The sequence below is a fragment of the Maylandia zebra genome, linkage group LG22 (genome assembly GCF_041146795.1).
Source record: "Maylandia zebra isolate NMK-2024a linkage group LG22, Mzebra_GT3a, whole genome shotgun sequence".
Taxonomy (NCBI): Eukaryota; Metazoa; Chordata; class Actinopteri; order Cichliformes; family Cichlidae; genus Maylandia; species Maylandia zebra.
Genome location: NC_135187.1, coordinates 20,767,796 through 20,782,619, shown reverse-complemented (window position 1 = coordinate 20,782,619; position 14,824 = coordinate 20,767,796). Strand labels below are relative to the sequence as shown.

The 14,824-nt window shown below is 41.8% G+C and overlaps 2 protein-coding genes across 2 annotated transcripts; both read right to left on the bottom strand.

The window, feature by feature from the left end:
* Positions 1 to 8,424: 8,424 nt before the first annotated feature.
* On the bottom strand, positions 8,425 to 11,049 carry LOC143414588 (lactose-binding lectin l-2-like). Its single transcript, XM_076879289.1, has 2 exons — positions 10,848 to 11,049; positions 8,425 to 10,242 (listed from the first exon to the last, which is right to left on the bottom strand). The coding sequence occupies exons 1-2, from the start codon at positions 10,933 to 10,935 to the stop codon at positions 9,809 to 9,811; spliced, it is 522 nt and encodes a 173-aa protein (XP_076735404.1). The 5' UTR covers positions 10,936 to 11,049; the 3' UTR covers positions 8,425 to 9,808.
* Positions 11,050 to 13,830: 2,781 nt separating this feature from the next.
* LOC106674776 (lactose-binding lectin l-2) lies at positions 13,831 to 14,469 on the bottom strand. Its single transcript, XM_014407950.4, has one exon. It carries the CDS (start codon positions 14,452 to 14,454, stop codon positions 13,990 to 13,992), a length of 465 nt encoding a protein of 154 aa, XP_014263436.2. The 5' UTR covers positions 14,455 to 14,469; the 3' UTR covers positions 13,831 to 13,989.
* Between the last annotated feature and the right edge of the window lie 355 nt (positions 14,470 to 14,824).

Here is a 14,824-nt window from a genome sequence, read left to right as displayed (position 1 = left end):
TATTTACCTTGTATAAAAATGTCTAAGCACTCTTGTGTCTATTACAATTGTAAAGCATCCAAAATAAAACCCCTGCAGTAACCAGACTAATCTAAAAGCAGATCATTACCACTGCTGTGTCAGCTACACTGTCCTGCAGATATTTGGCACTCATGTGAGAGGTTTGTGTGATCGTCTTAAAGCTTTGTTCATCTGAGCTTCCACCATATCTCTTTACTGAAGTTTCCTGATAACATTTCTAACAGTGGAAACTGACATTTGGAAGTGAACCTCTATCTTTTTATAGCCTTCAAGTGGTTTGTACAGTGGCTTGTAAAAGTATTCGGCCCCCTTGAACTTTTCCACATTTTGTCACATTACAGCCACAAACATGAATCTATTTTATTGGAATTCCACGTGAAAGACCAACACAAAGTGGTGTACACGTGAGAAGTGGAACAAAAATCATACATGATTCCAAATATTTTTTACAAATAAATAACTGAAAAGTGGGGTGTGTGGGGGTTAACCCTAACCCTAACACTTATTTTAAAGGTACACTTTTATAAATTCAACATGATGTCACAAACTTTGCATATAATTTAAGATCAGTTTCATTAATATACTCTGGATTGCATCAGAAATGAATCTTCTATTATTAATTTTATTAAAGGACAAAACACACCAATGCCATTTACTGAGAAAGTTTCACAGACAGGTAGAGATGGCAGTAGAGGGAAGGCCCTTTTTGTCATTAAGCTGTGTGTGAATCATAAAATCAGATATAGCTACCTAGCATTAACCGGTTGGCCAACCATAAATACTAAAGCAACAGATTTCATGATGTACACATGTTAATACAAGTCACTCTCTAGTGTCTGCAAACAGCTGAACAGATGTGCTTGTAGTGATTATTTATTGTCTTCTATTGAACAGCTGTTCCTGGAGATAATTTGTCTCAGTTTACGAGCCATATTGACACAGTCAGTAGAAGAACAGGTCAGTGCTCCGCTGCTGTTCTCAAATGTTAAACTAGAAGTGTACTTGAACTTCATGAGTCAGACTCACTCCTTTGACTCACTTTCAGAGTCAAAGAGTGTTAGCTGAGAACTGTAGATCCCTAAATTGACACCCAGTGTCTTGTTTTTGTTTATAAACTTCAGAGTGGTTGTCGTAGTTGTCATAATATGAAATTGAATAAAGCTTTTGCTTTTGCACAGCTACAAAGATGATGAACAGGTCAGCAAAGAACTTCATGTCCCTTGAAGTCTAACTTAACAGTCATGTGTCACATGAATCTTAGAATAGATTTTTTTAGTAATGTGTTTCAGTTTACTACAAATAAATAACAAATATAGCCTTTTGAATACATGTTAGCAGTCTGTTAAGAGTTAGAAGAATAGTCTACAAAAAAAAAAACCCGCATACACACTGTGTAAAACTGACACAGTTTTACAGCAGCTCGCCTGCATTCCAGTTAAAAAAGTCTACCACAGAGCCATCAGACCACATCCATCTGCCCTCTCTGTGAACATCACTGAGTCCAATCCAAGAGGCTCTCTGAGCACGATCGAAGTTCCTGATCAAGGATCTGACAAAGTTCTCTTCCTCCATGTTGTGGATGGACACCAGGTTGGCTCCCTGTGACAAACAGTGGAACTCTGCATCAGACCAGCTCATCGGTGTAGCTACATACTTATAGCAGCGGCCGTTGAAGCTCCACCAGAACGGGGGACAGTTTCCATGCTGCAGCTGCACTGCTCGGTCATCTGAAAAAGACAGAAACAAGAAGAGGAAAAAGATCATGATTTGTTTTTTAGTAACAGAAGAAACCTGATCTGTACTGCTAATATCCTAAAGGTGAGACCTGTACTTCAGGGAATAGAAAGAAACATTACATATTAGCTTCTCTGCATCAGCTCCCTGCTAAATCCAGATTAAAATTAAGAATCCATCTCCTCATATACAGTGTATTAAATACTCAGGCTACATCTTATTTTATGACCGATAGAGTGCTTTGCTCTCAGACTGTTGGTTTACTTGTGGTTTTGAGGTTAATTAAAAGTAGAATGGGAGGCAGAGCCTTCCGCTTTAAGCCTCCTCTAATGTGTAATCAGCCATTTTGGATTAAGGACACAGATAATCAATAATCTACTTTTAATATGAAGCTTTTCTTTTTGATGAGGCCTAAAGTTCCACCAGTCACAGCAAATGGCTGCTCCTGTCTGAGCCTGGTTCTGCTGGAGGTTTGAAACGTGGAACCAAATTAATGCATGTATCCCCAATTACACTAACACATATTTATCCTGAGCAAAACAAAACAAGAAACATGATAAAGGTGCATTTAAAATCTATTATTTGCTAAATAATATTAAAAAGACAAAAAAAAAATGCACAAAAAAAAGTTACCAAGTTGGAGCTTTACTTCATTTTCATCAGAAGGAGACTCAAAAGGAGCACCCAGAGCTAGACCGAGCAGGAAGAGGAGCAAGATCATGTTGGAGCTTTAAGTCTCAAAGTGTGATGAGGAGCTGCTGAAGCTTCTTTGTACAGGATGTTCAGATTTCTGCAGAGAGTTGGAGCTGCTTTCTTTTATAGCTGCCTGAGAGGGTGTTTTCACCCCCACTCTAAACAATAACACTAAAAATGAGCCAGAAAAATACATCAGAATCAGAATCAGAAAGGGTTTTATTGCCAAATGTTGAGCAGGTTTACAACATTAGGAAATTGCTGCGGTGCTTAGTGCAAACATACTGTCATATAATGCTTAAATAGACATGAAAATAAAAATAAGAATAAGAATTAAAAGTGCTAAGTAGATAGATATATACATGATATATACATGAGTGCAGGTGGTGATCAGTGCCAAACATGGAATGATGCAGTGAACACAGCGTAGGGTCATGTGTTAGTGGTGGGAACAGTCATACGGTTATTGTTCATGTGTCCAACAGCAGAGGGGAAGAAACTGTTCTTATGGCGAGAGGTCCTGGTGCGAATGGACCGGAGCCTCCTGCCTGAGGGGAGCAGGTCAAACAGACTGTGTCCGGGGTGAGAAGGGTCAGCTGAGATCCGAGCTGCACGCCTCAGTGTCCTGGAGGTGTACAGGTCCTGCAGAGATGGGAGTCTGCAGCCAATCACCTTCTCAGCAGAGCGCACAACACGCTGCAGTCTCTGTTTGTCCCTGATAGTGGCTCCAGCGTACCACACGGTGATGGAGGAGGTGAGGATGGACTCGATGATTGCGGTGTAGAATTGCATCATCGTCCGTGTTGGCAGGTTGAATTTCTTCAGCTGCCTCAGGAAGTACATCCTCTGCTGGGCTTTCTTAATGACGGAGGTGATGGTGGGCTCCCACTTCAGGTCCTGGGTGATGGTGGTACCCAGGAAGCGGAATGAGTCCACAGAGGTGATGAGGGTGTCAGTCAGGATGATGGGGGGGAGTGGGGCTGTGTGCTTCCTGAAGTCCACAATAATCTCCACTGTCTTCTGGGCATTCAGCACCAGGTTGTTGTGGCTGCACCAGGACACCAGACGTTCAACCTCCCACCTGTAGGCAGACTCATCCCCGTCCGAGATGAGCCCAATAACGGTGGTGTCATCTGCAAACTTGATTAGCTTGACAGACTGGTGGGTGGAGGTGCAGCAGTTGGTGTACAGAGAGAAGAGCAGAGGAGAAAGAACACAGCCCTGAGGGGAGCCGGTGCTGATGGTCCGAGAGTCCGAGACATTCTTTCCCAGCCTCACATGCTGCTTCCTGTCCGTCAGGAAGTCGGTGATCCACCGGCAGATGGGATCAGGCACATTCATCTGGGAAAGCTTGTCTCGGAGATGGTCTGGAAGGATGGTGTTGAAGGCAGAGCTGAAGTCCACAAACAGGATCCTGGCGTAGGTTCCTGGGGAGTCCAGATGCTGCAGGATGAAGTGTAGAGCCATGTTGATGGCGTCATCTACAGACTTGTTGGCTCTGTATGCAAACTGCAGGGGGTCCAGGAGGGGGGCCGTGAGGGTCTTGAGGTAGGAGAGAACCAGGCGCTCAAATGACTTCATGACCACAGATGTCGGAGCCACAGGTCTTTAGTCATTTAGTCCAGTGATCCTAGGTTTCTTGGGGACAGGGATTATGGTAGCGGACTTGAAGCAGGCAGGCACATGACATGCTTCCTCACACCTGCTTCATGAATATGAAGAGTTGTGGTGGGAGGAGGTGGTGAGGTGGTGTGAAATCCTCCTTTGTGTGGGGTGAGGAGGGGGGTGTTGTAGGTGAAGTGTTTGATGGTGGTGATGGCTATAGGGCTTTGGAGCGTGATGTCACGGGGGTGGGCGTGGAAAGGATTTTGGCCCGATCCGCCATTTTGGGGGTCTAAGTAAGGAGCGAAAGCATAGCCATGGTTCGTACTTGCTGTGCGGTCGGCTGCAATGTTCGATCTTACGACCGGCACGGGAATAAGTTTCGATTGTCTTTTTATGCTTTCCCAACCTGGAAGCAACATGAAGGAGCTCATGTATCGGATATTACCAAACGAAGGCGTCTAGCCTGGATAGCAGCCGTGAGACGAGCTGATATCAAGTTCTGTTCCGTCTCCAGATATCAGCTGGTGTGCTCAAGACATTTTCATTCCGGTAAGTTCTAAATATGTTCACATCACACTTTATAGCTGAATAATATCATCGTTGGTGGTCTCGGAAGTTATAGAAATTGCGATCAAACATCGAATGGAGTGACTTGATTGGTTGATGTAAAGACAATAAATGAAATGAGACAGGAAGGACACAAATTGGCGTTAATAATTTACCCGATTATCAATGTGTTAATTTGCATGTACTTTACAATTACGGGCATATAATATGATAACGATATTTTAGCAGTTCAATGATAAATGTATAACATTAATTATGGTGGGGGGTGGAAAATGGCTATTTCACTCGATGCACTCCAGCTGACTTACCTTGGTATGAATGACGACGTACTCAGAGTTTGGCGGCTTGAAAATAGCCAAATCTTGCGCCCAGCCATTTGTAAATTGGATGTGCGCCTCCAGTGACTTGTAATTATGAAACTGGTTCGCTGTGTAAGCGCTTACTCCACAAACAAGATACGTGAAGATATCGGGGTAGGACAGTGGCGGTAAGTCGTCTGGGTCTTTACTCCACTGCCGTATTTCATATGGGTCCAGATTTGCGATGCACTCTATTTTTTTCAAGTACCGCTGCTTCACCTCTGGACGCAATCGGTCTCTATACCGTCCGTTTTCTTTTTTAGCTGTTTTTAAGCGTGTTTCTTGTCGTCGTCGTTCCAACACAGTGTGTTTGTTTTGATTCGTAGACCCCGAAAATGGAGCTGCGCTCCCACAATGCATTGCGGCGTGACGTCAACTCCAAAGCCCTGGAGGGGGGAGAGGTGGGGGAATGACTGTCCAAAGTGTCTCTTTTGTTGGGGCCGTTGGAGGTGTGAAGGCTGCCTGATGGCTCGTCAAAACGGCAGTAAAAGTCGTTGAGGGTGTTGGCCAAGAGCAAGTCATCAGTGGAGTGGGGGGTTTTAGGCTTGTAGTTGGTGATATTCCTAAAACCTTTCCACACAGAGGCCGAGTCATTCTCTGAGATCTGCTGCTGCATCTTCTCAGAGTGCTGATGTTTAGCAATGTCCACTTCTTTAGTGAACCTGTACTTGGCCTCTCTGTAGCAGTCCAATGAACTGAGCTGATGTGTAATTTACAGTGGGGCAAAAAAGTATTTAGTCAGCCACCGATTGTGCAAGTTCCCCCACTTAAAATGATGACAGAGGTCAGTAATTTGCACCAGAGGTACACTTCAACTGTGAGAGACAGAATGTGAAAAAAAAAAAATCCATGAATCCACATGGTAGGATTTGTAAAGAATTTATTAGTAAATCAGGGTGGAAAATAAGTATTTGGTCACCTCAAACAAGGAAAATCTCTGGCTCTCACAGACCTGTAACGTCTTCTGTAAGAAGCTTTTCTGTCCCCCACTCGTTACCTGTATGAATGGCACCTGTTTGAACTCATCATCTGTATAAAAGACACCTGTCCACAGCCTCAAACAGTCAGACTCCAAACGCCGCCATGGCCAAGACCAAAGAGCTTTCGAAGGACACCAGGAAAAGTATTGTAGACCTGCACCAGACTGGGAAGAGTGAATCTACAATAGGCAAGCAGCTTGGTGTGAAAAAATCAACTGTGGGAGCAATCATCAGAAAATGGAAGACATACAAGACCACTGGTAATCTCCCTCGATCTGGGGCTCCACGCAAGATCTCATCCCGTGGGGTCAAAATGATCATGAGAACGGTGAGCAAGGATCCCAGAACCACACGGGGGGACCTGGTGAATGACCTGCAGAGAGCTGGGACCAAATACTTATTTTCCACCCTGATTTACTAATAAATTCTTTACAAATCCTACCATGTGGATTCATGGATTTTTTTTCACATTCTGTCTCTCACAGTTGAAGTGTACCTCTGGTGCAAATTACTGACCTCTGTCATCATTTTAAGTGGGGGAACTTGGACAATCGGTGGCTGACTAAATACTTTTTTGCCCCACTGTATGTTTATGGTACCACAAAGCTATATCAGCATAATGATTAATCAAACAGGGTGAATCAGATCTCTAACAGGAAGGACCAAATAGAAACTCCTGAGCTGCTCCAGTAAACAAAGACAGATTGAACTCTCCCCTCTCAGAAGGATCCTCTCAGCCCAGACAGAGATATGTGACTCTGCTATGGCAGCCAGTAAAGTTGAAGTAAATACAAATTTTAAAATGAATTAAATAACATAATGCGGACCTTTGGTTTATAGATGGATTTTTGAATACCATCCATCCATTCGCTTCTGCTTATTCTTTTCGGGGGGGGGGGGCTGGAACCTATCCCAGCTGTCATACGGCGAGAGGCGGGGTACACCCAAGTATGCAAAAGGAGAGAGACAGAAATACTTACTTTTTACTCTACGCAGTAATTATAGTAATAGTAGTAAGTACACTAATAATGTTTTCATGCATTCAGATTGATACACACCTGTTGGATATGTGTGATATTTATCATGATATCAAACCAGGCGGCGAGGAAGATCCAAACGCAGGACTCAGACACTAACTTGAAACTCAAAGACCTCAGCTTTATTGCTGGTACGAAAGCAAAACATGAAGTGAACATGGAATATGGAGAACAGAAACACACAGGCATAATCTGATGGTACGACACGACACCGAGCATGGGAAAACACAGGGCTTAAATACACAGGGTAGTAATGAGGGAATGGGCAACAGAAGGGAGACACAGCTGGGGGAGATCAGGGCTAACGAGACGGGGGAGCTAAGCTGCACACACTAACATAAGACAAAGACTTTCACAATAAGACAGGAAACAAGAATTACTAAACCAGATGCAGACATGACACTGAGAGACAGACTAGACACTGAACAGAAACTGCAACACACATGAGAACCCAAAACCTAAGAACTGATCCCTCACCAAGAATAACAGAAACAGATCTATAATGATAATAATAAACAAAGCACCAGAACATCAGAAAACAATCCATAATGCAAAAATAAACCAAAACATAATAAACTCAAAATACTGGGTCCAACGGACCCAGAACCGTGACAGTTAAATCCTTGTCACAAAAGCTACATGTCATTAGAAAACTCTGGCATCATGACATTGAGCAGTTTATAAAAGTATTTTTGGTCACATCTTATTAATATTAATCTGAATAATTGCAGTATCAAAAAACAGACCTGAGCTACAACAGAGAGGATGATTAATGTAGCTTTGTTTTTGGCAACAACAATAATATCCAGTCAGCCTCCCCCCTCCTTATTTCATGTTTTGGTTTGGTCCAGGTGCACGTGCTCCCAGCTGATGCTGAGCCTAGAACTGGACCTCAGCAGGAGAAAGAGACAGTAGGATGGGTCCAGTATAAGTAAGCTCTGCTTTTCAAAAAAGAAAAGCAAAACAGCTGGAAATTAAACTCATAGTGAAGTCCATATGAATGAAACTGCTTGTCTTTCCTATAGTGTTAGTTAGCTTACCTCATTTCTAACAAAAGCCTCAGGACAGACATATTATTTATTTATGAGATCATCGTTGAACTTTTAGTCTTTTTTTGTAAAACTCATTCAAATGTGTTTTGGTAAAATTATCCACAACTCAAAGACATCACTTAACTACTTATTGACACGTGTTGAGCTCTGGCCTTTTCCAGAGAACTTCACTGTTTGTTTTTATGAGTATTTATTGATTTATTATATTGTAAAATGACATCATCAGCAAAATGCTAAACAGAATAGGTTACTATACCAGGAAGAGGAAATAGAAGTGTGCGATCATTCTCAGTAAACAAATCCAAAACAAACCCTGTGCACACTTTTTATTGCAGTGAACACATATAAATGAAGTGATTGTGGCCGGCCTGTTCAGAGTCAATAAAAAGAAAGACTGTCTATGTAACTGTAAGAGTTATACACTTAATCTTTAATTTTTGCTTGTACTTTGCCACTTTATTTGCAGTGTGTACAAATGTTTAAATGCTCTTGTGTCTATTACATTTTTTAAATAAGCCAAACTAAACAAAACCATAGACTTTTAAACTAAAGCAGATCATTACCACTGCTGTGCCAGCTAGGCTGTCCTGCAGATATCCGACACTCATGTTGGGAGTTTGTCGCTTTCTATCCTAAAATGTGAAGTCCAGCCTTAAAGCTTTCTTCATCAGCTTCATCAGCTTTCTACAGCTCTCATCTTAACTCCCACCATAAAAGTTTACTTAAGATTTTTAAAATGACATTTCTGACAATGAAAGCTGATAGTTGAAAGCGCATGACTATGTTTTTCTAGTGACTCTACGTTGGCCTTCTGTAACAAAAAAGGAGTGAAGAGCTCACGTTTTAAGATCTGATCTAAATGTTCCACTTTGCCAATGAAGGACCTTTATGATACAATAAAACTACAGCAAAGTCCAGATACTTAGGGTAGTATAAGGGTACTCTATTTAATTTGTAAAATATGTGTACACACACACACACACACACACACACACACACACACACACGTGTAGAAAAATATTTAGTATACACATCCAGAAATGCATATACTATTATATATTGTACATATATTTATTAGTTTCAGATGTAGCCATTCTTGTATTTTGCTTGTTTACATTATTGTATTTTGCACAACTCTGTTGCTTGTGAAGCTCGCACACAAGAATTTCACTCACATGTGCTGTACCAATGTACCTGCACATGTGATGTGACAATAAAAGTGATTTGATTTGATTTGATAATTTGGTGACCTGCAGAGAAGGTCTGAATTCAACAAGATATGAGCAGATGCTTTACAAACTAATTTCCTTGAGAGCCTAAAGCTGGTATAAAAAGTAAATTGGTGAGTTGAACTAATCAGTTTCATCACTCTAAATATAAATTCATGTCTCTTATCCTTGATGTATATCCTAACATTGACCATGAACACCACAGCCTGCAGTGGAGCAGCCCAGCACAGTTCATCACTAAAAATAACACGTTTCTACAGTTTGTTTTTCAAGACACTTCAGAAGAACATAGTTCAGCAGCATATCATGTTCAGATAAGCGAGCCGTCAGATGTCTTATTTTCTTGTTACTTATAAAGTGTCTCTGTCAGTGGACGCAACACCAGGCTGCAGTACACAACAAATTAACTCATTCCCAGTAATACACGTTCATCTGTCTATCAGACTGAGTTGCTCATTAACTGAAGGAACCAAAACACAGTTCTGCATCGTTCCAACCCAAATAGTGCAGATTAAAAGTATTTTTCAGTTTCTAAGGGCAGTTTATCCGTGTTGCACAAACAGAAGCTAAATTGAGAGAACACTGGTAATCATTCCACTTCTTTGCTTCAAACACGTTAGTGTGACCACAGTGTTCATTTGTTCCTGCGTTGTCTGGTTGTCCTGCATGCCAGTAGACGAAACTCACTGCACAACCATCAGACCACATCCATCTGCCTTCTTTATGGAGGTCACTCAGTCCAATCCAGGTCCATCCCTCAGCATGGTCAAAGTTCTTAATCAAAGATTTAACAAACTCCTCTTCCTCCTGGCTGTGGATAGACACCAGGTTGGCTCGCTGTGACACACAGTAGAGCTCTGCATCAGCCCAGCTCATGTGTGTGGCCACATATTTGTAGCAGCGGCCATTGAAGCTGTACCAGAACATGGGACAGCTTTCTTGCAGTAGTTGAACTCTGTGGTCATCTGAAGAAGACACAGCAGTCAGAACTTGATGAAAAAGCAGGAATGAAAGGGATCAGGTTTTTGTCAGTGTGACAGACTTTTTTCTTTGGGATTCTTCAGAGACGGCACATCAGACAAGCATGTCTGCACAGTTGACACTGTGAAAGTTAAAGCATGCAGAGAAGTAAGCTGCTCTTATTGTGTTTACCAGCAAGTATTTATCATAACTCTGTGTTATAGTAAAACTAGTGCTGTCAGCGTTAATCTCATTAAAATGACTTTAACGCCATAGCCGCATCAACGCGGGAAGGTGCAAGGTGTCAAAGCCTCAGCACAGTTAGCTCGTTAATGCATTAGTGTCGTCCAGCCCCACAGATGGGGCGATCCGTGATAACTTGCTAACGGAGATTAGCCGCGTTAAAGCGGTTATGGCTTTAATGTCACTTTAACGAGATTAACAAGAGTAGAACCCATCTGATGTTGGGAATTTTGTAGAATTTTGTATCATTGACTCTGCTTAAATAGAGACATCAGAAATATGCACAACATGTTCTCGAAGTGAAATAAAAAAGACATAAATAAAGGGAAAAGTAGAGAAAAGAGCAGTCAGAATATGAGACAGTTACCAAGTTGGAGCTTCACTTCATTTTCATCAGACGGAGCCTCAGAAGGAGCACCCAGAGCCAGACTGAACAGGAAGAGGAGCAAGATCATGTTGGAGCTTTAAGTCTCAAAGTGTGATGAGGAGCTGCTGACGCTTCTTTGTACAGGATGTTCAGATTTCTGCAGAGTTGAAGCTGCTTTCTTTTATAGCTGAGCAGAGCGAGATTTCACTGCTGGTGTGACATCATTGGCCACATGGACCAAAGCTTTCCACTGTACACAATAACAATAAACATAAGCCAGAAAAAACATCACATGCCGAAAAGTTAATAGTTGTTGAACAGTCACGTTTTCTTGGTACTTCCAGGAGAACGTGGCTGTTTTTGCTGTAATTCTATATTTATGGTTTGTTCAAAGGCCTTTTCAGCATAATGATTAAAGAAAGAGGACAGTTGTAACAGGAAGGGGCAAGCAGAGCTGCTCTCATAAATAAAGACAGAACATTCACACACGCTCATACTTCAGTTGATGCATAAGGCAGCAACTTGGGGTTATTATGTTGGCCACGGATATTTAGCACGTAGACTGGAGCAGCCAGGGATCAAACTAGACCCTTCCAATTAGTAAATCAACACCTGCTCCACCACCTGAGCTACAGCCACCCAAAGTGGCTATATGTATATAAAATTCCCACTTGCCCCTGTTATGTCCGACTGTTATCTGCTGACCTACACTTTTCTAATGTTCATGGCTCTTTGTGAATTTAGCCAACTGAATTCAACAAGATATAAACAGATATTTCTCAAACTAATTTCCTTGAGACCATAAAGCTGGTATAAAAGGTAATTTGGTGAGTTGAACTAATCAGTATCATCACTTTAAATATAAATTCATATCTTTTACCCTTGATGTATATCCTAACATTGACCATGAACACCACAGCCTGCAGTGGAGCAGCCCAGCACAGTTCATCACTATAAACTAGCTTAGCTTGAATAAAACTGCCTGTTATAGTATTTTCATGCAACCTCTGAATAACAAAAAAAAAAAAAAGATATTAAAAAAAAGATATGTTTCTTCAGTTTGTTTTTCAAGCCACTTCAGAAGAACATAGTTCTGCAGCACATCATGTACAGATAAGCGAGCCGTCAGATGTCTTATTTTCTTCTTACCAAGCTGTGTCTCTGTCAGTGGACTCAACACCAGGCTGCAGTACACAATAAATTAACTAATTCCTAGTAATACACAAAGCTTTCTGTTGGACACAATAAATCAAAACAGAAGACAAAGAAAATCATGAGACGCCAAAGAACTTGATAGTTTTTAAGCAGTAACATTTTCTTTGGACTTCCAGGAGAACGTGGCTGTTTTTGCTGTAATTGTATATTTATGGTATGATCAAAGGCCTTTGCAGCATAATGATTAAACAAACAGGAAAGGTTACAGTAACAGAAAGAGACAAATAGATCTGCTCTAGTAAACACAGAGCGAGCTAATTCCCTGCATTAAAGAGCATTAGCTCTCATTCTCTTTAAGTTTTTCTATAAAATTTAATAAGGAAGAGCTTTGTTCTTTCCTTCGGAGGTGATTTTAGGTTCAAACTTTTAGGGGGGTCAGCCCCAAATCATAATCTCATGCATACAGTGCTAAATAATTAATATTAATGGAATATGCTGTTTGTCGTCACCCCTTTTCACATTTGCAAACTTTCAAAAGCAGCCTAATTAATTGGACGACCTTTCCCACTGTGTAAACAGATGTTGTCATTTTTGGATGTCCAATTTTGGTCCACTGAAGGAGTTGTTTTGTAACGTTTTTGATGTCCACTGAACAGCTACTGTTGATGTCCGTGCATCTTAGGCGATGAAGAGGTGAGCAGATAACCTGTGCCTTTTCCCAGGCTTGCTCACACACCTGCAACTCATTGCTTTTATCTGTACTGTGTATTTAAGGACTAGCTGTGACAACGTGTCTTCATTATGGTGGCAAATTGGCTAAACTTGTTTGATGATGACTTTTGTAAATTCTGTTCTGTCGCCTTTGTGTCTTGTCTGCTTGCTAATTACCCACCTGAAGTTCCTGCCTCACTCACTGAGAAATGCACCTGCCTGGAGTCAAAGACCTGCAACTTCACTAGTACAGCAACGACACTCAGGCTTTGTAAATTTTGGAAACAAGTGGTGAGTTTTGCTTGTGTTTCCATCTGTGTATCTTGTATATATGTAGTTCTAAAATTAGATGTGATAGTTAGCACTCAGTAGCTTTACTTTAAGTTCATTTGAATGCAAGAACACACCCAGAGCCAGATCGAAAAGCTTTAATCATGAGATGCACACTGTCGTTATATCACTGGCTGGAGTCATTCATGAAGCTTAATGTACAGCCTGGATTCAATATCAGACAGTTCAGCTTCTTCTAAAATGTCACAAAACTATGATAAAATTAAAGATTTTGACAGAATAACATATAGATTTAGAATTAAGGTATGACTTCACATCAGTGATATTTACAGTTTTGATCCAGCAATAATTAACATGAAAGTCTTTGTGTCAGGGATCCTGGGTCGCTCAGACCCAGGATCCCTGAGCAGTTATGAATTATATTATTATTATTATTGTATGTATATTTGGTGTTGCTGTCATTCTCCCTGTTTGCGTGTGTGTATATGTGTTTCGGTGGGCTCCTTCAGGCCTGGTGGGTGTGGCCCTGCTGACGGTCTGGCCACACCCGAAGCCACACACCTGCTGCTGATCAGGCCTCGTCGGGGGAGCTACTTAGGAGAGTCTTGGAGCTCCCACTGACGCGGGATCATTGCTTGAGACTCCACGTTAGTCACCCAGTTGTGCTTGGTTAGTGTGTGTATATGCCCGCGGTTGTATGTGTCCTGACGGCTGCTTCTATTGTGTCCCCAGGAGAGGGGTGGAGTGCCAGACAGCAGCCAACACGGGGAGTGCTGAGACACGGGACCGGAGAGCACAAACACTAGGAGAAGACACGACACGGGAGTCTGGGGAAAGCACGGGGATTTATTGTTGTTTAGTTTCATACACTGTAAATAAACGCACTGCTTGTACATAGACCACCGCGCCTGGGTCCTCCTTCCCCACACCCCCCACGGTCTGCCAGCCAGACCATGACACTTTGAATATGTAAGGTTCTCAGTTGCTATGGGCAAGCTACACGAGTAGCACAAACAGAGGTATGATTTCTAGAACACGGTACATCATTCCACTTTGTATCATAGTTCATGTGACCACAGTGTTCAGCTCCTCCTTCGTTGTCTGGTTGTATTGCATGCCAGTGGACAAAACTCACTGCAGAACCATCAGACCACATCCATCTGCCTTCTTTATGGAGGTCACTCAGTCCAATCCAGGTGCGTCCCTCAGCATGGTCAAAGTTCTTAATCAAAGATTTAACAAACTCCTCTTCCTCCTCACTGTAGATGGACACCAGGTTGGCTTTCTCAGACACACAGTAGAGCTCTGCATCAGCCCAGGTCATTTGTGTGGCCACATATTTGTAGCAGCGGCCATTGAAACTGTACCAGAACATGGGACAGTTTCCACGCAGTAGTTTCACTGTCTGGTTATCTAAAGAAAACAGAAACAAGAAGAGAAACAGGATCATGCTTTTTGTCAGAGTCACAAAGTTTAGCTGCTCGAAGTAGCTCTGAGATCCTGAACGTGCCACAAAGTAACAGTCTGCCTTTTCGTATATGCTTCAAAAAGGGATTCTTCATATCAATTTGGCAAAAAACAATCAAAAAACCCCTTTACTCATACAGAACTACATAGAAGATGGACATAAGTGAAAACAGGAAACCAGGTCCACCTGGAGATGGCCTTTGAGGAACGTGATTATATAATAACAATATTAGAAGTACAAGACCTTCATAATGTCTGCTTGTGAAATTCGCGATTTCTTTTGAAACAACAACAACAACATAACTTTCATTAAAATACTGAAACTGTCATGTGGTGGTTTAGACAGAAAAGGC